At 40.1% G+C, this 21,603-nt stretch overlaps 1 protein-coding gene across 2 annotated transcripts in view; it reads right to left on the bottom strand.

Moving 5' to 3' along the window:
• yjefn3 (YjeF N-terminal domain containing 3) overlaps positions 1-21,603 on the bottom strand; it is a 43,776-nt gene that overhangs the window by 4,850 nt on the left and 17,323 nt on the right. The window contains exons 3-4 of one of the 2 annotated variants that reach the window (XM_042417034.1): positions 8,127-8,235; positions 625-735 (exon numbers count right to left, since the gene is read on the bottom strand). In XM_042417034.1, coding sequence (XP_042272968.1) covers positions 625-735; positions 8,127-8,235 — 220 coding nt within the window. The remainder of the gene's footprint in view (positions 1-624; positions 736-8,126; positions 8,236-21,603) is intronic. The other variant, XM_042417035.1, reaches the window with a different exon arrangement.

The following is a 21,603-nucleotide window of genomic DNA, read 5'->3' as shown; positions in this document are numbered from 1 at the left end:
TCCATTCTAAAACCAAAGATCCCCAAGCACAGATCCAATATTCCCCTCCAATAAAGTCATAGACTGGGGCATAGACTACCGCACCATACATTTAAATGAACTGCACCGTCTAAAAAGATACCTTTCAGTTCAAGTCATGATCTTTAATGGATTTTGAGAAGATGAATCCTCCCCCCAAAAACAGTTTGTCTTGAAATGTCAATCAGTGTGCGGCCTAGGGGGCAGACGTAGTGGTCATGACATCATATCGTGGCTGCTGAATGTAACATGCAGACGGCTTTAACAAGAGTAACAATAGCATGATATCATGACTGTCTGAGTGCCCTTGCAGAGAGGGTAATGGGATAACTGCTCCGAGCCGTTTACAGGAGCTCAAATGAAATTCTGTAAAACACAGAGGGCCTGTATAGGGGATCCCCTTCTGACACAAGTTAACGTTTGCAAGACTTTTTTATTGTGATATTGTCCAAATGACTGTGTGAGCACCAGATTGTGTTTTACAATTGATAATTTGTCTTGTATTTTGGTGTATATTTGATAGATTTACTCTGCCAAATACTTTTCAGTGTTGCGTGATATTGTTGGGTACCGTTTTGCACTTTATAAGTACAGTAGCTGACTTACAAATATGCGCAGGTGTCGGGCACACACCAAGCCAATGGAGCCATTTTGATCTGGACCACAGATCACCAGCACTGTTGGCTGCTTCTTTGCTAGAGAGTTGAGAGGGTAGGCCTGGTGGAAAAAGAGAAAAAGAGGCCGGCGGTTAGAAACAGGAGGTGAGGGAAAGGAAAAGCATAAGACAGAGGGACCATAGAAGAGATGTACAGAAAATAGAAGTGCTTATTGATAGAGAACAATAGTGACACAAAAGCAAGAGGAAGATAGATGAGTCATGAGTATTCCGTATTTATCCCTCAGATATAAAGGCTCCTTATTCAGTGCAAGTCATCTGATCTGTGCCTCTGCCACTCCATAATACTAAGAGTTCCTGACTGCCAGACATGCCAGGCATGCCAGACAAGGGTGGAAATGGCACCAGCTCAGTTGTCTCTTCCCTCTATGAGAAAAGGTGCAATCTCGTTAAAATAACTCTGGCAGCAGTGGAAAAAATACCAGTGTCCGTGGGATGCTTCCGGATATAACACACTTTCCGTTTGGGCCCCGGCTGCAGCGGGCTGCTGGCATCTGCCTCATTTAACTGGCCACAAATTCCCTTGTAAATCACCCTGCACCTTCATAAACGGTATTCGCCTGCGGAACTGTCAGCCTCAGTGGCTAATCTTCCCTCTCCAACACCTAAACAGTACTGCTGTCTGTGTCTGTGTGTGTGTATGTGTGTGTGCGCTCAGTCATGATTATTACTGGAAGCCCTAAAGGTGTCTGGCTTCATTTTCCATCAATCCATCATTATGAATTGTTAGCTGGTGCTTTTTATGGTTTTTGTTCATTTTGCCTTAACTGAGAGTTTCTGAGCTGTTTGATTATGCAAGAATGATTGTAAAGGTCACAGCATAACTTCATAAACTAGAAGAAGCACTTGAACAAAGGGAGACAGTTCACGCTAGCTTTTGGAAATCTTGTCCAATTAGAGCCCAATAAATGTGTGTCAAAATACGTGTCATAAGACCACTTAGCCCAGTTTTATGACAGCAGTTAACAGTAATGGTTCAGATCACAGCTCACAAATTACAAGTATTTTGTCATTATGGAGCACACATAAAAGAATTGCAGGATAATGTCTAGGAGTTAGTATTTATTGGGAACTCATAAATCAATAATCATGTAACTAGTGGGTACTTACTGTAGTTAAAATAATGAAGTAGTACAGTAATGTCGTTAAGGCTGATACAAAGAATATAAGTTTTAAGGCCTTTGAACCTATACATGTAAATTACCCAGTAAATTAGTTACATATTTGTTTTCTGTCCCCAACGACATTACTGAATGAATGAATTAATAAGCTCTTCATGATCAAAAAAATATTCTGTGGCTTCTTTATTTGTTTCCCCATAAGTACATCACTGTACCCTGTAAATTTTTATAAGTGTCTGTAAATCAAAAAGTTGTTAAACGATAATTTAAAGGATTTTACCCCTTTATTGCAAGAGTTTCGGTTCTCTGTAAATGTTTTATTGTACCATGTAATAATTCAAAGTTATTTATGTAAGTGCACCATAATTACAAAATAATTACACTATTATTTACAGGCTGCAGTATAAAGTATAATTCAAACTAAAAAATTTTGTGCTGCTTCTTAAAGACATTAAATCATCCTCTGTGGATTTCTCACCTCCATGTTTGGCTCCAAATGTTGTTCTTCCACTGTGCATAAAACACATTTACTTTCATCTCCACTAATATATTCACAACATGAGAAAGTTCATATGGCGAAATAGGCCATTCTCCATGTTGAATAATTGGATATAGCAAGGCTCAAAGCACGTTAGCTAGAGCGATGAAGCCAAGAGAGGAGAAAGCAGGCGTTATCTCCATCATAACAGCTCAGCTGAGGAATCATCACCACGACTCAGTGAGATATAGCAGAGACTGTTATGGTTGCTGAGAGCCACTGGGCTGATGGTAATATTAGGAAAGAGGAGCAGGGAGTGATTGAGAGGGAAGAGTAGAGAGTAGAAGACAGTAAAACAAGACAGCGTCTTTCATTTTCATATCTAATGAGATTGAAGCTCTTAGTGAGTTTCACACTGTGCAACCTGATGTTGATGACATTCTCACTGAGTTCATTTACAGCGGCATTTTCTCTCCACATGTGCATATATGTGTGTGTGTGGCATAATGTCAAGCTGTCTGTGCTGACCTGTTCCCTAGAGGGAAATGGTAACTTTAATTACTGCAACCAGCCACTAAAGACTAACCAGCTCTGATAGTGCTGTCCCCTGCTGTGAAGTTACCCATATACAGTATGTGCTACTAAACTAAAATAATATCCAATGATTAAAGGTGCAGAGGGGTAGACTTACAGCTGTACTAATCAATATTTTTCATCTTAAGGGTGTAAAAGAGGTCACGAGTAAGGAACCAACAGAGAATTATCACCCACCTCTACATTTCACCTCAACTCTATGGAGTGTGTTTTAGTCTATTTTGGATCATTGTTTTGGTTTTTGGGCTGACAACTCTGCTCTTATGAACCATTTTCCAGCAAAATTCTTCTGATAAACCCATTGTATTCTACTCACTCAAAGCCAAGTGTTGGTCAGACAAAGTTAGCAGCTGGTGAACGTACAGTAATGGAGCACTTATCCAGGTAAACATGTTTTTCTCAGGAGCTGGTGGAGATCAAAACAAGGCTAAAAGGAGAGTGAATATTGGACTTACATTTGTCAGGTGGGCAGGAACACGACTCCAAATGAACGCTAATTTTGCTCCATGTCTGCTGGTTGTGTAAATAGGCCATTATTGGCTAGCATGTTTGCCATAAAAATGATAAATTATGGTGATAATACTCACTGCAGCTCATGGCCCAAAAAATTAAATACTGCAGCTTTAAATTAAGTGTGTTTTTGGTGTAAATTATCGAACTAAATTCTTTTGGCTCTCTTGGATCTCCTTCATTCCTTTATACTCTCTGTCTGTTTCTTCCTTCTCATCTTGTTTTTATAATATACACAAATACACATCATAAGATTTAATGACCCCTGAATGTTGAGGACTGTCAGAAGGATCAGCAACATCAGTGCTGGAACCATTTCTAGCTTCTGGAGAAACCATTAGTGCCGCATACTGTTGAAGGTAAGCAACTATAAAGAGTGCAGGCCAGATCAATTCAGGCAGTTCACCGAAATGTTTTGAATCATTTGTCTTATCTCACTTGCAAAATAGGCATGATACACTCTGATGAATAAAGCTACTTATTTATTCTGATGGGACTTCAAAGTGATTACTGAACAAGTGAAAGTAATTAGAAAAAACATTAGATAGAGAGCATTTTAATGGGTTCCTGTATGTGATGATGTTGCTGAAGGTGTTCTTTTCATTGTCTGTTTTTTAATGAAAAAAAAAGCCTGCTGAGGAAATATTTCGATTACTGAATAGTTTAATCAATACATTAAAAACAACTTGTAAGTATGGCCTGATTCTATGTGCTTCCAAAAAAAGGGCCACAGCATGCTCAAAACAGACTGAAGTTGTATGGATTTTTAGCCAGGAGTGAGGATAGCCTCACTACTTTCTTATACTGAGTGATAAAAGAACATGATACACTTTATTCCAAAACTTGTTTCAATAAAATTCTCAAACAGCTCAAACTGCCTTGGCAACAAATGACATGTGATCACAGTAATGTTTTAGAAAAACTAGCTAGTATGAATCAATTTTAGGCTAATAAACCTGTTCAGATGTTTTCCAATGTTTGAGATATTTATGATATTTTTATGTGTAGGAGATTTCTACAAGTGCAGACAGATGGCTTGTTGCATCTGCTCAGCAGGTCTATCATCTGGTTGCTTGTCTTTATCAGTTCCCCTGTAGAACTTAAAAATACATGAGGACATACTCAAAATAAAATAACTAATAAATGACAAGAACTTTTAGGAAATGAGCTTTAAGCTGGAACTTTAAGGCCCCAGAAGTGTGCAGGATCTAGTGCTTAGCATTGTTAGGACTCCCTCATACACACTCTTTCATATGCACACATACACCTAAGAAATATGGCTGTCTTGATTGTAATAAGGTCTCTAAGGGAATACCTCTTTGAAATAAATGTTAAAGGCACATGTGCTTTCACCTCCAATCAGCCTGACACACACACACCGAGCCTGAGAAAACATTATAAGGATCCTAAAAACACAAATACATTCACATATGCACACAAAACCAGTGCCTGTTAATATTAGCACATGAAGACCAAACTGCAGTGTATGGGCTCCAGTAAACTAAAGATTAATTTACTGCTGTGTGGCAACAAAAAACGTCTCCTGTTTCCACTCAGGTGTTGAAAAGCTTCAGACTGATACAGAAACACACACACACAGTCAGTCTGGACCTGGTGGCTGCGGCTGCTGCTGTTGGAACAGTAAAAGGATTACTTACAGAGAACCTATAATCTATCTGGCAACCAGAGGTGTAGGTGTGTGTGTGTGTGACTGCTTGTTTGTGTGGTATATTTGGAAGCCAACAGCAGTAGGCCAGCAGTAAAATCAGACTGTCTGCAACTCCTTTAACTGTAATTTTCCTTAAATAGCAGTGATGTCATGTAAGTGGTAGCGTGCTTCTGGCGGCTGTGGGCAGCAGCGACCCTGGGCGTCCAGGCCATGTTTGTCTAGTAAGGCTATGCTGTTGCTGCTGGTGGTGGAGGGCCAGGCATGGGGCCAGGCATGGGGCCAGCGGTGGCTGATGATAATAGAGGGGAAGTGGATGTGGTGGGTTTAATCACATACTCTGAGGGGAGAACACAACGTCTCTACTTCTGACTGATGTTGCCACTCCGCCTATCTAAGCTTTAGCTATTTTTTTTCTTTCTTTCTTATGTTCCCATTTTTATTAAAACTGCCTTTGTGTCGGTTTCTGTCTGTTTCTCACCCTCTAGGAATGTTGTGCCTTATTAGGTTAAACCATATATAGTTGTATTACCAAAATGGTCATGATGATTAACACGAATTCCTATAAAACTAAACCAATTAAAAGTGTAAAATAAACTTCTTTCATGCATGCAATAATGACTGATAAGTCCCACTAACACCAGTAAAACCTGCATTTATTGATCTTTTCAGGTACAGAACATGTCAGCAAACAATAGCCCATTTATACATCCAACACACACTGAACAACATTAGCATTAATTTGGTCTCATTTTTCACAAGTCCAATATTCACTGTCCTCTCAGCTCTGTTTCAGGTCGCCACCATCTCCTCAGGGAAATATCTGGCTCTTTAGCTGCTAAATGCTCCGTTATGTTCACGAGGTAGTTGCTTAAATAGTCTGTTTGCCATTTGGTGCTGGGCAAGTAGCATACAGTGGGTTTATTACAGCTCTTTTTGCTGAGAATAGCTTCCTGTTAATGTTGGAAACAAAGTTAGTGAGAGTGCTAAAAATGAGTCAAAACGGTAAAGTTGAGGGCCATAAAACCAAAACAGTGAGCTGAAAGACGCTATAAAACTCCACAGAGTGAGAGGGACTGCTGAGTTGGGTGATAATTCTCTTTTGGTTTGCCGCTACATACCATGCCTACCACATGCATACTACATGCCACACATAGTCATTCAATAAATAGTTAATTTAAAAATATTTATTACTGCAGCTTTAAAGAGAACAGACATCACTGTTATGACGTTCTTATTTCATAGATTGTGACACAAATCAACTAGATTTTCCTTTATCCTGATTCATTAGAAATATGTTTGATATTAAGATGATGTTTTGGGCAGTGTTATTGGAAATTTTCCTCATCAGTTATCTCCATTTTGTTTGCAGTGTCAAAAACAACATTCTTGTCTCTCATGATGTTACGTCTTTCTTCATATCTTTCTGGGAATCTGCCTGTCTGACTTCTCAGGCTTCTACTCCCTTTCGCTCTCTTTTGTCTGTCTCTTCCTCATTTTTTCTGAGCTAAGATATTAAAGGTGTCTCATCCAACTGATGTTATCAACTCTATAGATATGTTTTGTATCTTTTTCCTGCCTCTGTCTTTCTCTCTCTTTGTCTCTGTCTCTGTCCCTCTGTTTCTCTTCATCCCCCTTCATGACAGTATAGCAGGACTTGTGTGTCTTGTAGCTCAGACTCTTATTAATCACAGCCTGTTGAAGAGCTCACTGAGGAAACCAGTGTGGCGTTAAACCAAGCCAGTGGTCTGGTCAAAGGGAACCACATGTGTTCCTAACAGCCCTCCACTGACACACACACACACACTTCAGTTTGACACAGTCCAGATCACAGCAGAATGAAACTGAAACCACACCAGAGAAGAGGAGCTGTGGTTCTGGGCCGGTGCAGCAAGGAGCGTTGCCACAGAATGAGCTCAGGTGTTCTGCCCCGAGGTGAGCCGCTCAAATGTTTGCAAGTAAATGTCACAGAAAGTTAGAACATTTCCTTCAGACATTTTGTATGGACGTTCATGCAAATTAGGAAGGTGTAAGTAGCAACAGCTGTGACTTTTTGTCCTCTTGTACAATCAAACAGTCACACTAGGATCTTGCTGGGTTTTGTGGTGATTACTGAGGCCCAAAGTAGCAGAATGTGCAGCCGCTTTTCTACAAAAACAAAATGGGATGAAATTTGTGACCTTTAGAAATGGCTTGCTAGTGATACACAGTTTAGGCTATTAAATGGATTTGCAAAGGAGTGGGTTAGTTGAGGCCACAGTTTGATTCTTTTTTTTACTTCAGTTTGTAACAATGGTTATGGATTGGATGCAGAAAAGGGCTGTAAATGGGAAAGAAATGCATGACTTCGTCTGATTTGATCTTTTTTTTCACAAATATTTTGTGGATTTGAAAAAACTGCAAACCCCCATAAAGGGATTGGACTAATTTGTGTAAATCCTTACAACTACAAGATTGCAAAATAGTGAAGAAGAGCTTTCTAGGACATTTTAAAACAATTATTAAATGTTTGTAGTGTTGAACTTTGCTGTTTAGTTGCAATGCAAACACAGAGTGGAGGAGGATAAAACTCACATTCATGGAAAAACATATCAAAATATATGAAAATTTAAGTTATAGTCTACAGTGCAGCTAGTGAGAATACTGCTTAACACACTAAAATGCAGACACAAACACACATAACAGTAAATGGCAACCACTGTCCAATGTTGGGTGCCGCTGGTTTAATGGCCCAAAGAAAAGAGTTTTGAGAGTATAACAGCACATTCAAGCAAAGGTCCATTTCACAATAAAAATATACAGTGGTATTATTTGCCTCAGCCTTTATTCATGGTGATAGTATCGGATGCAAGCCATAACCACATATGTAGATGAATGTGTTGATGGATGGATGTCTGTGCAGTGTTTATGTATGCATATATACAGACAGATGGATGACTGAATTATGAATGTGTGGATTTAATAGGAGAAGAGTTTTTGCCTCGTGCTGTTTTTTGATTCACACTAAAGACAGACAGAAAAGATACAAAGCAGCTTTGCTAATAGACATTGTACAGTACAGACCTTAGTAATGGCAAGAGCACAGGCGTGTCCCCAAATCTCTATCAGCTGCTGTTGTCCAAACTTGTAGTCCCTCACGAGCTCTGTCTCGATAGATGCCGCCTCCCCTTTACTGTCAAACACAGAACCAGACACAATGCATGGTTAGTAAGAGGGGGATCATGTTTGTTTATCATCGGTTTAACTGTTGGTGTAGCTTTTCAGGAAGAGAATCAGGGACTGCATCTTTAACACGTTGTCACCGGCCTGCACCAAGAAATACACTGAGCCTTATTAAAAGGCTTCACACATAATTCATAATTTAGCCCTCCAGCAGAAATGCACTGAATTTCAATGATCTGTAGCGGGAATTAAAATGTCGTTTCTGCCTGAATATACTGTACTATACACAAGCGATGCTGAGGCCAACACCCTGGGAGGCATTTACAAAATGACTTTCAGTTTTTCCATGACACAGAAATGAGACATCTGTGCACACAACCTCACATTTATGTGTTTTCTGTGCGGGTTATTACATTTATCATAAAATGTTCACACATATGTTCTAGACTGATTGCTACTTTACTTCCTCTTGCTGCTCTCTGCATGGTGACAGTGAGACTAATGCTGCTGTATTGGAGCCTGCTGGTGCTGATTTTAGCATGGAGGTATATGTATGTGTGTGTGTGTGTGTGTGTGTGTGTGTGTGTGTGTGTGTGTGTGTGTGTGTGTGTGTGTCTGTCCACGTGTGACAAATACAGTTAGGACAGCACAGCAGTGGGCAGGTGACATGGCCACAGCCACTGTGCTGTCTCCTGTTATTCAGAGTATGAACAGCAGGAGGAGGTAAGTGAAAATCGTTATAGGCTGCCTTCCTCATTGAGTTCTGATTCTGCAACATCTCTGTTACTCTACAGACACCTAGTGGCCCTCCTCAGTACTGCAGCTCAAGAAGAAAACCTGGATGACGAAACAATAATTTTTAGGTAGAAACACAACTGGATGTCATAATTTGCTTTGTTTTCCAAACCCCTATATAGATATAAGAAAACTCAACAACAGTAGTAGAATGATGATTAAAGAGTTCAAATGAGATTAGATAATTGTGTCTTCTGTGTTAAAAAGCATTTATCAGACTATTGCAGATCAGTAAGATGAGAGAGGGATCAATGCAGAAAAAAATCAATATTCTGCTTCTAATCAGCACTCTGCAGGATCACTCCACTCTGCTCTTACAGAAGATCAAGAGTCTTGTGTGTGCGTGAGTGCAGGTATCCCGTATATGTGTGTGTGTGTATGTATGTGTGTGTGTTTTCTTTGGGTTACATTGCTTCTTCTAGTTACATCATTTGTTGACATAAAAAACCAAGGACTTAAGGATCCTGCAAAAAGCAAATCACACACCACACATTGACATTCACTGTAGATTCAAGCATCACATACAATTAATTCATAATTTATCATTTAGATTTGCATACAGAGTGCTCAAATAAAAGATGAAGATGCACTGCGCAACAGATTTGCTTAAAATGAGGTTGCAGAATTCTGAAGGGATCTACATTTTTAAAAAATATTTAAATACTCAATCGTCATTGCCAGCAGGAGAATTTTTGTCTTTTATGCGGTAATAATGCTTGATTATGCCACTGCCTCACTATTATCATTCAGCTCTATCCATTTTCCAGGAAGAAAGACAAACACACGCTCGAGGTAGTTTTTATTATAGTTCTGTTTATGCAGAACAATTACAGTGAGGGACTGTATTTAAATCTCTATAGGGTCATCCTGTGTCCTTGCATGTGTGAATTTGTATGTTCATGTCAATCAATCAATCAAGTCTACATGTCACATGTATAAAAATGGATGAGAATAGTAATAACTGTATGTGTATGATTGGAGGGGTGCGCAGTCTTAGACAGTGACCTCATTAAGGATCCTAGTAGCCTGAGGGTAGAAGCTCATCCTGATCCTTTCAGTGCTAGCCTGGTGTATCCGGCACCGTCTTCTCAACCACAGCAAGGAGAGAGGGCCATTATCTGGGTGGCTAGGATCCTCAATTTTTCTCTTAGCCTTATTCTTGCAGTGCCTGGTGTAAATATCCTTAAGGCAGGGTAAAGCAATGCCTATTGTGTGTTCAGCCAAACAAACCACTCTTGACAAGGCCTTGTGGTCTTTCTCGGTGCTGTTTCCATACCAAGCAGTGATGTTCCCCATTAGGACGCTCTCTGTGGTGCAGGAGTATTTCTCAATATTTGAGGGGACACCTAGAATTTCCTCAAGCATCTGAGGTGAAACAGTCTGTGCCTTGCCTTTCTGCAGCAGCCAGGTTAGGCCCTCAGTGATGTGGCCACCAAGGAACTTGAAGCTGTCCACCTTCTCCACTAAGGACCCGTTGATATTAAGGGGGGCGTAGTTCCTTCCCTGCTTCTTCCCACTATCAGCTCCTTAGGCTTGCTGACATTCAGGAGTAGGTTGTTGTCCTGACACCAACAGGTCAGGTCCTCTAATTCATCAGGTAGACCTTTTCATTGTTATCTGTGATCAGGCCCACCATTGCTGTGTCGTCAACAAACTTGATGATGGTGTCTAAGGTGGCTACAGTCGTGTGTGACCAGTGAGTACAGCAGGGGGCTCCAAATGCAGCCCTGAGGTGCTCAGATGTTAAGAATGAGGGAGGTGTATCTGCTTACCCTCACCACCTGGGGTCTGCTGGTCAGGGAGTCAAGGATCCACATGCACAGTGAGGTGTTTAATCCCAGGTCCTTGAGCCTGGAGGGAACTACGGTGTTAAACGATGAACTGTAGTCAGTGAACAGTAATCTCACAAAGCTCCCTTTCTTGTCCAGGTGAGATGGTGGTGTTGAGGATGTGTGCTATGGTGTCTTCCGTTGATCGGTTAGAAGTGTGTGTGTGTGTTTATGAGAGGGAGTCTGTACATGTAACATACATTCATTATGTGTACATACATTCATTCTGTGCCATTTTGTCTCTATTCTCTGGTGATGGTGTGACTAATGCTAAGCCTGCTTGTGTTTATTTTAGCTTCTTTTAAGACACAGCAGTGAGTGTGTATGTGTGAATGTATGTGTGTCAGCAAGTCAGTGTATCCAAGTGGGGCTTCTGGCATTTACCTGTGCCAGTGGAGTGGCAGCAGCTGTCACCCACAGCTCACCTCAGGGATGTTTCCTGAGTCACTATGACAAGTTGATCTTTGGAAAGTTCACCTCGGTCCTCAGGGTTTGCTCTCTGTTCGCTGCACCCAGCAACACCAGAGTTTCTTACAGCTTCTTTCTATTGTGCCCAATTGATTCTACATGACGACAGGCTATTTTATGTGTTTGCCTTTAAAACAGAGAAAGGAAATCCAATTTGGGTAAAAATTTGTGGTGCTGTAGTCAGTGGGTGAAGAACCCTGAGCCCTGGACAGTAACAATTCTGCTGCTGAACAAGCAATTACTATTGATCCTTAACGTTACTGACAGAATAAAGTGTTGTGGCTGTACAGCCCAACAGCTGCTAGTGTTAGCCAACAGGTTTTACCACAAGGGAGCAGCACACAGCATTCAGGACAGACCAAAGACAGATGGCTGTTGCCACATGTCTTTCCAATCACCAGCTCTTATCGTGCTTATTTAAATTCTTTATTAAGCATTTATTACCTAAATCTACTCAAGTTTGTTCTTTTATATTTATATGGAAAATTATTTAACCAATTATTTTTGCATTTCAATGTGCTTGATGACTTTTCTGAATGCTTCAAAACCCAATTGCTTCCAATCCAAAGGAAAGCAGGTATATGTAGATGTTACCCTGCCTTGATTTTCAAAATGTGTGGGTGTGTGCATGTGTAGTGTGGCTGCAGAAAATTGGGCCTTATGAGTATTAGCTTCTGTTGCACATGTAGTCACAGCCATGCAGCAGCCAGTATCCTCTCCTCAGAGGGAGAGTTGATTTCCCCCATGCTATGTGTTATGTGCTCCTGCAGTGTGTCACCTTCATTGTAGCGCTGCTCAACTGTGATCACAACCTGCTTAATGAGTCTGTTTACCTTACCTTACCTTGAGATAAGGTAAAATGAAACTTTAATGGTCTTCATTGGGACACTGCAGCATGAGCACATACAGCAAAGATAAAAAATAATTTAAATAATAATGGAGAAGGCGCGGCTCCTAAAAACATTTAAATGTAAATTTCAACACATGAATTAATTATAATGTGTGGATGAAAGAGTGACAATCATTAAGCATACAAAGAAGAAACTATACTAGTCTTTCATCATCAGTTCTCATTGTTTCTGAACAATCAGAGCATATTTTTTGATAGAAATATGATAATACATAAACTGTTTAGCAGTACATGCTGTACTGTGTGTACTGAGTCACACACAGAAAATGTAGCATGTGGAGCATAAAAAAAAGAGTATAAAATGGCTGGATGCAACAACATCTGTTAAATAGCATATAATGCAATCCAAAATAGATACAGTGAGACTAGCAAAAGCAGCACACAATCATACTAAAATTATCCTGTGATGCCGACCAGTGACACTGACATGCATGTTACTGTATATAGTCTGTAGCTGTGAAGCATCCTTGTATCGTATGAGAGATGAATACTCTACTGAAAACAGAAAAGAGCTTCTATTTTTCTAATGCTGCAGGACTGAAATAGCCACACTTCCCACCCACCCTCCTCTCAGTTTGCCTAATTTCCACCTTTCCAGTGTGATCCGCGGGTTGATTAAAATAACTGCAAGTGCAAGACTGTAGTCGACATCTATCAAACCTCGCATTTTATGTTTGCCAGGAGACTCAAATAAGACAGGGAACCAGACAAAAAATAGACAAGAACTCAAGGCATGCAAGATATCTTATAGCCTGTGGCTTGGGTTCTTTTAAGCTCTTTATATAAAGAGCACCGAAAACATAGTATTTGTTCAACTAATCAAAGAAAATCCACTTTGACAACATCTGATACCCTAGTGCCTACAGCTTGTCACACATCAAAATTATTTCCTGTTATGTTTCTAATTTATTTTTAGCTATGCTGGCAGTGTGGCTCATGGCAATGTTGGTCTATCAGTTGGTTGTTCCACCATTTTGTTCCAGACTGAAATATTTTAAATTATTGGATAGATTTCCGTTACAATTTTGTATAGACATTCATGGTTCCCAGATAATGCATTAGAGTAACGTTGGTGATCCCCTGTCTTTTCATCTAGGGCCATCATGAGGTCAAAATTTGTCCAAGGCTTTGGTTTATGACTAAATATCTGCCTGCATGTTGCACTGCCATGTTTCTACAGTAGACCAGAATGGACATACCAAACACTGGTTCTAGAGAGGGCCTTTTTTCACAAATTGTGTGGCCACCGTAGGTTCTCCTACATACTTGGGAGGTGGAGGGTGAGGGGAGGGTTACTCAGTTGGTTGCAATCTGCAAGCTAACCACTAGATGCCACTAAATCTTACAGTCCGCTCAGTTTCAGTCGTCTCTGTGTTGAGAGCTAGGATGTTTCAGCATTTCTTAACGCTATATTTACCGTCTCAAATCTTTGTATTGCTGCTCTCATGCTCACTTTTTTTCTGACTGCTGAGCTCCTACAAAACTCCTGAGCCGGAATACATGTTGTGGTTACTATGACAATCTACAACCATGAGTTGTCAGGTCAGCTGCAACTACCTGCATAGTAAAAGTTTTTAATACACTGATTTTGGAATTTATTGCTTATTTATTTTTATTATTATTATTATTATTTTATTATTTTGTTATGTTCGAAAACATAATGTAAAATGTAGGTAATGTAAATGTTGCTGATTTCTTTAATGTGGTGAAATGTAAAAATACACAATAGATGAACAATGATGACTAATCTCGAATCAATGTTCCATCCTCACAGCACCTCAGGGTGGTGTGGCACCCATTTTGGGAACCTCTGACTAACTATCTAGCCATTCGCCCAACCCGCTTCCTACAAATGAGGAAGTCATCTTATATTGACGTCATCTGAATTGCGTCACTTCCCTGGGTTATTATTACTACAGCCATTAGATGGCGTCTGTCACTCGAACGTAACTATAGGTCGTTTTTGGCTACTGAATTTACAATCTATAGGGTTGCTTTTCATGGGAGGACAACTCTTAGTATATGTTAGCATGCTAATGTGCTAAACTGAAACGGTGAACAAAGCATGCTGGCAATAGCGTTTAGCCTCACAGAGCTGCTAGCCTTTTTGTCTTTTTTTAACAAACTGCTTCCAGACAAAGCAAGATGTGTCACTTTCACAAAAACATGAAGAAGAAAAACTGAACTGTTTTCTCTGAAGTCATTTTAAAATTCATTAAAGCTATCTAGTTTTATTTGTTTCTAAGATTCCTGACAGATCCATGCAACTATTTCAAATCTATATTTTTGCAAGCTATATTTAATTACTCAACAATATAAACTCTTTGTTATATGCTCACATTGTGTTCTTTGTAGTTTAAAGTATGAACAGTATACCTACATGTAAGACATTTTTATCTCAGTGTTGTTGAACGCTCTACAAAACATTTCATCCTCTTCAGCACTAGTGCCACCTCATAACAACTGATCATACAGCCCTGCTGCTACCTGCTCCTGATTTACTGTTGTGTAATTAACCTAACTGTACCCACTAGTAGAAGGCCATGTGAGTGAGGGGAACTGTTCTGCTCTATAAAAGAGGAGGTAATAATTAGTCAGACAGGGGACAGAGAATAAAAACACACTGTTCATTAAGTCCACGGCATGCTCTTCTCTCCTCCCCTCTCCTCCTGTCCTCTCTGCCATTATCTGTCCACCTTCCACTCTATCTAATACTCTATGAGTTGTTAATGATACTTCAGGCCTTTTAAACACAAATAAAGTAACACATCAAATAATGTATTGCTAAGAAGGGAACCACTCTGTTTCTGTCCTCTTTAAAATACTAATGTGTGACATTTCCATATAAACAAGCATCTATTTTGTTGCTGTCTATCACAGTTAATAGAGCAAGGTGATGATTCAGCCTAAATACAGTGGATAAAAGCTTTTGTGTTAGCTACAATTGCTGGTCTAGCCAATAGCCATTGTTGTGTACAGTAGGCCTGTGCTCACTAAGTCATGTGTTCTGGATTTTCGATGAGGAGAGAGAAAACTGATAGCTGTGCTCCATCAACACGAAATGTAAGGTTTCTTTTTCTTGGAAATTCATTGTAAAAAAAAAAAATGATGCAGAAACACCTTGACCGAGCTGTTTGAGAAGGATGTGCATCAAATCCTGAGGTACAAAAGTGCAGCAAGAGATCCTGTAATATCCTCCAGTCCACTTTTTCCTCTCCTTTCAATCCTTTCAATCACCCACTTTGCTAGTGCTTTCCCTCTACTGCTTCACTCTGTTCTTTGATCTCCAAGTTTACTGACCTTTCCATAATTCAACCAAGTTGCCTCTTGCATTTTCTTTCTCTGTCTTCCTTCTATCACTCCCACCGTCCTATTCTGCCACCCTTCTATCTCTGTCTATCGCTGCTGCTCTGATTAAGGTTCGCACTTCACTGAACCAGAGTGATGGCAGATGGAGGGGTGACAGCAAGAGACATGCAGAGAGAGTAACTGAGACTGAGAGAGCGCATGGGAGGTGACTCACCCTGGTTGATTTAATTTGGTGTGTGTGTGTATGTGTGTGTGTGTGTGTGTGTGTGTGTGTGTGTGTGTGTGTGTGTGTGTGTATGTGTGTGTGTGTGTGTGTGTGTGTGTGTGTGTTTTGCTTTTTTTTTTTTTTTTTAAACACACAGGTTTTTGACCTAAGGAATGTCTTTAGAGGAAAACCGGTATACACCATTATACTATAAGCAGAGAAGTGAGGCAATGAACCTATCATTATTCATTCTAAGCCTCACTTTCATCATTAGGATAATCTTATTATAGACACTCAGCCTTGTTCCAGCTAAAAGGTTTTGGCCATAATTTTGGCATCATGCTGATGGACAGCTCTGCTTATGTCCTGCCAAGTATTATATCTTGTACTGTGTTGCTAAAGGATGTATCCCCTGTCATTACAACCAGATTATCAGTGGGCTCTCCCAGGTGTGTGTGTATACAGTATGTGTGCATCATTTAATATGTGTCATCTCAGGACACCTTTCATCATCAGTCACACCTCCCAGAGTGTGCCTCCATGAAGTCCTGCAGCATCCAGCTAAGAAATGATGTAAAGGGAAATGGAGAGGATGAGCAAACGTGAAAAGGAAGTCGAGGGGGGAGGGGGGCAGAAAGAGAAGAGAAAAGTGGATTGATCCATGTCCAAATTGCCTGAAGTTTAGAGAACGGAAGGATTATCTTTATTGGTTGAAATGAGAATAAAATTGGAAAGGACAAATGCGTCAGTGGGAATACCCGCAAAGAGTCACTTGCAATGATTTTTTTAAAAGGAATGACAAGAGCAGTCACTATTTTGTCTTCAAGACAAAGAAATAACTGAAACAAAACAAAGGTGTTAGGTCCTTACATAACCACATCTCAAATGTAAACCAGTGGCCTACAGTATACAGGATTATGTCTAAATGTAAATGCATAGGTGTTTCTGGTTTTGCCTAGGCTATATAACATGCAGAGTGTACAGCATATGCAGTTTGGGTGATGGGCTTCTGAATGCCTGGCTGGATGTGCAGCATCAACATTTTCTTGCTGAAGTTACTACAATCCTGCAATAATTAGTGTAATCACATCATAGCCAAAAACATGAGTGAGTATGACTCATTACGAGGTGTTTATGCTGTCTGACTGCATTCAAATTCACATTTGTAGACTCCTGGAAGCATAAAGATATGTATTATGTTTCCCTCTGCATAATTGGATGATGGGCAGGAGGATCAGGTGCTGTGGCAGTAGGAGTGTCTGATAAGCAGCCACAGCTGGCAGATAAGCACTGGCCTTGTGCTTCCATATGGTCTCATTCTAAATGCCCAGCGTGAACCCCTTCATGCTGCTCAATTCTTATCAAATCAGGATGGCATGATTCACTGTGTTTCTCCTTGGGCAATAATTTAGAACTGGCTGTATGTAGTGTGTGTGTGAGAGAGAGTGAGAGAGAGTCACAATCACATCCATTGAACTGTCTCCAGTAGCATCATTCTTTCAAATCAGGCTTAATCAGTTTAACCGTCTCCTCATGTTCCTCATATCCGGTACGACCAGACAGACATTTAGATAATCCTAATCAGTGGCTCCTGCATTTTGCTCTCATAATTCATGTCCTCCAGCAGCAGCCATGCACCTGTACACATATAAAAGATGTGTATCATATTTACCTTAAGCCACAGGTGCTCATTTCTGTGTTTTATTTCCTGTGTGTGTGTTTTTGTCAACTAAAAATATACACCAGTGAGTCCACTTGTCCCCCATTTGTAGATGTCATGTGACCGCAAAAGGAGGGCTGTTATCTAAAGGGAGAGGCACCCACACACAGACGCATCAAAGCACAAATAGACTTTAAGACCTCAAGACATACATGAGCAAGGGCATGGCCACATGCCCACAGTGGACATCAAGTTGTGCCCTCTCAGTGGTCTTTAATGCTTTGACCTTCTTATCCAGAACATACATTTATAACCTCTGTCTCTGCTTTAAACCCAGCTCCCTCCCTTTGAGGATAGAAGATATCAGGATCAAAAATTACAAGGCAATGTGTGTTGTCACATCCAATTTGTTTCCGCTGCAGCTGGGTCCTGTCCTCCAGGTACTGAAAACGCCATTATAAAGGCCGCTAGCCAGGACACAGCAGACTGATGATCCATCTGTGTTACTAAGTGAACCGAAGTTTAATATCAACAATGTATCAGTCGCCTAGTGCTTTAGGAAGAACAGCCTCTCTTTGGAGAGAGATTTGGCCCGGCTGTCCTTACATACAGTATGAAACTGTCTCTCTGACCCTGTTTAGACCTGCCAACCTACTGTGTTTCCAGATACAGCCACATAACTCACAACTGTAATTAATAAGTCAAAATCTATCTCCAGTGACCAGTCATACTCAGAGTTGGCCCTCGACACGTACATCAATCTCATAATGTTTCTTTGCAGGTAACATATGATGGTTCAGTGCATCATCTGAACTTATACAAGAAAAAGGTGACCTCATTTTCCTCCCTAGTGTGCCCCATATGGACGGCCCCGGTGCCATAGCAACACCATTGCCAGAATCATGTGACTGTACATGAAGAGCACACTAAGAAGAAAAAATGAGTGCAGTATGCTCCTTTCTAATCAATGAAAATAATACGTTCATAGCTGGCCCAAAATAAACCATTGTGCATTTTAGCATACTTGACATCCGCTTGCTTGCTCAATATGTTGAACTGTAATTCAGTTTCATTGACTCTTCCTCACTTTATGGAACTGACGTGTTGATTGTGAGTTGCATGCATGCAGAGTATCTATTCACATTACATCGTCATCTCTGAATGTGCATTTTGGATATGTTCACATTTTTCATTGTCTAGTTGTGCATGCACATCTAAGATGGATTTTATGTGCAAGGTCTAAACAAAGCCTTTGAACCCTCTTCTTTATTTTTACTGGGTTTCCCACTATGACCAATTTTTCTGATGCCCAATTTCCCTGCACTGCAGCCTGTGTCCCTGTTAGTCCCACAATTGACCTGAGGAGGGAGTGGACAGACACGAGCTGCCCCTTTTTCACCTGCCAATGAGAAGGTTCATCAGACCCCATTCAAGTCCAGTCACAAAGTCACAATCCCTCACTGGCTGCCCACCCAAAAAACATGCTAATTCTGTTTGTTGGAACAATCAAGAATTACCACTACTAGAAATTGAACCCCAGGTGAGATTCCCTGTTTATATTTTCCCCACTGTCATTATTTAAAACTCATATTCTCTACATAAATGTTGCAGGTGAATTGTGTATATCAGATATCTGTTGCATTTAACGACTGAGCGTGAATGCTTGGTTTGCAACCTGAGGCCTGTCAGTTAACATGTTTGAGGGTGACTTTAGAAGAGCACCCAGTTCAGTAATGTTAAGAAATGCTAACAGATGTCAGTATACTAAAATAGCAAACACACAGAGCTGCAGTTGTGTAGCTGAGTGTCATAATGGCGTCGAGTGATCGGACATCAACATGCAGCAATCGTCAAGAGTACTGACTCTATAGACTTAAAGAAAATCTTGACAGTTAGCAGAAAAATGACACTTTCATAGCTATAATTGGGTGCTCAAAGCATTCACAATAATGATGGAAAAATTGGTCTTGAAATTTTAGAACATGCAGTAAAGACTAATATTGTTTACCATTCAGTGGGACTGTAATAAAGTGAAAAATGAGAAAAGCTGCTGTAAGAGAGAGGTCTGAACTATTATGGCAACATAACAAGAGTAAGTGAAGGATAGATGAGGAAGGTGGAGCGGCAGCAGACGGGGAACAGAGGAGGAGAAAGTGACACACCATAATTAGAACCACCACCACCGGCAATACGGGGGCACAAAGGCACAAGTCACAGTAATAAAACCCTGCTACGAAGAGGACAAATGTTCCCAGAGTCTTCTCTGCTATATGTGGCTAAATAAATTCTTTTCTCCGGGGCTATAAACTCAGAGCACAATGCTTGACTATATCATCATGAGACAGTGTTAAATCAGAGTCAGTGATCTATCATTATGTGGCTAATGTCCACTGAGAATTGATAGAGCCACTGAAACCAGCTAAAAGTGAATAACATGCTGTTTGCTGTATTTAAAGGGAATAATTGCACTTAGTTTTTTTTTGTTTCCTTACAGTCTAACCGTGGTGCAAGTCAGCCTCAATGCATGTAAACAAACCAGTGTGCACAGATGAATATGCACAGGTAGGTTAGTTAAACCAGCAAGCTGACCCAAATATGGATCCCTCTGCAGTTAGCCATAACTGCCATAGCCATAACCACAAATGGCTATGCTACAGGTGGCTAGTTCCTGTGTTGAACATTGCTTTTGTTGTAAGACACTTATAATAACAAACTGAGCCTGTCAGTGGCAAAATCAAAAACTTTTAGTGGATGTACATTGACGGTGCACGACATATGATTACATTGCAGCCAGTTTTTGCAGCTGCCATCTGAAGCACTCTCGCTTAATACTGGACCAGTTTCAAAAATTGTTGTCACCATTAGTCACTTAGACCTAAAACGATGGAAAACTAGGGTCAAGGTTGAAAAATCACAAAGTTTCCCTTTAAGGCTGGTCTATACTCCCATGAGGCCTTTTATCTTTTTTATCATGAAAACACATAACTCAAATTACAAATACATGAATGTATTCACAATCGCATCTCTGACAATAATAAATAATCCATATGAACGGATATGAAGATTAAAATGATTAAAAAGAAAGCAAAATGTGTCAGTAAATGTGTGTGCACAAATTTAGCCATAACAAAACTGCTGGTTACAAAAACACATAATCCAGTTTAAAAAAAACAAGAAACAAAAAAAAAAACCTCAAAGTGAAATGCTTGGTGCTGTAATTGAAAAATGTGCTGTGTAGATAAAATCAAGTCATTGGATTCTAACATTCAATATCCTGTGGATCAGGCATAAAGACTGGCTTCTCAAGAGAGGAATGTTAAAAGAATTTAACATATTTTTTCCCCATTGGGGAAACCCTAGCAATTTTAGTATTGCATTCTGGGGTTTCATAAATGAGTAAAGCAGGTTATCTTGTATTGTTATGTCATGTGAGGCTTTGCACTCATAGTCCAGCATCTGTTTTTCATCCTGTTCATGAAAATAGTCAAGCAAACATTATTTTCTTGTGGACACAAAGTGATCTATTTTTTAAATGGTGACAGAATATTTAAGACCAGACAAAAACACATCAACGGCAATTACCAGCTACAGCAGAAACGCAAGTTTTAAGCAGCGATGTAGATTTCTTTAGAGAGGTTTGTGAAGAGTTTTGAGGCCTTGGCAGCAAATGTCACTTTTATTCTTAGAGATTTAGACTTAGAAAGTCTGTTAGAACGATCTGAAATAAACCACTTGAGAAGAGTGTATGTGCTCCTCAGAAGATTAACTAGAATATTAGGATCAGTCATATCTGAGCAGAACCTAGCTCAAGTGAAACTAGAACTTCAGGAGCAGCAGCAATAAAGAGATTATTAGTGTGACTAGTCTCTGTAGATTGTGTCTGTGAGGAACTGAAGACAACAGCCTTAAAGAAGGTGTTTATTTGTGCGATGATGAGCACCTGCATGCAATGTTGTTGTGTACTATATAGGTAAAAATAGAAAGCTCGGGATGAGGTGGAGATGTTATGAACCTGCAGGGCATGTCTGTTGCAACTCTTGCAACTCTCCTTCCCTGAATCTTATCCCCTGCCAGTTTCTCTCTCAGCAGGGCAGCGCGGCAGGTTTCAACTGTCAAATAAAGGCCAACCATGTCATACTGTCAATTCTTTCTTCCTTCTTTTGTGTACTCTGCTTTATTCTGTTCTATCCTACATTAACATC

This window comes from Thunnus maccoyii, chromosome 7 (genome assembly GCF_910596095.1).
Source record: "Thunnus maccoyii chromosome 7, fThuMac1.1, whole genome shotgun sequence".
Taxonomy (NCBI): Eukaryota; Metazoa; Chordata; class Actinopteri; order Scombriformes; family Scombridae; genus Thunnus; species Thunnus maccoyii.
This window is presented reverse-complemented; position numbering and strand designations above follow the sequence as displayed.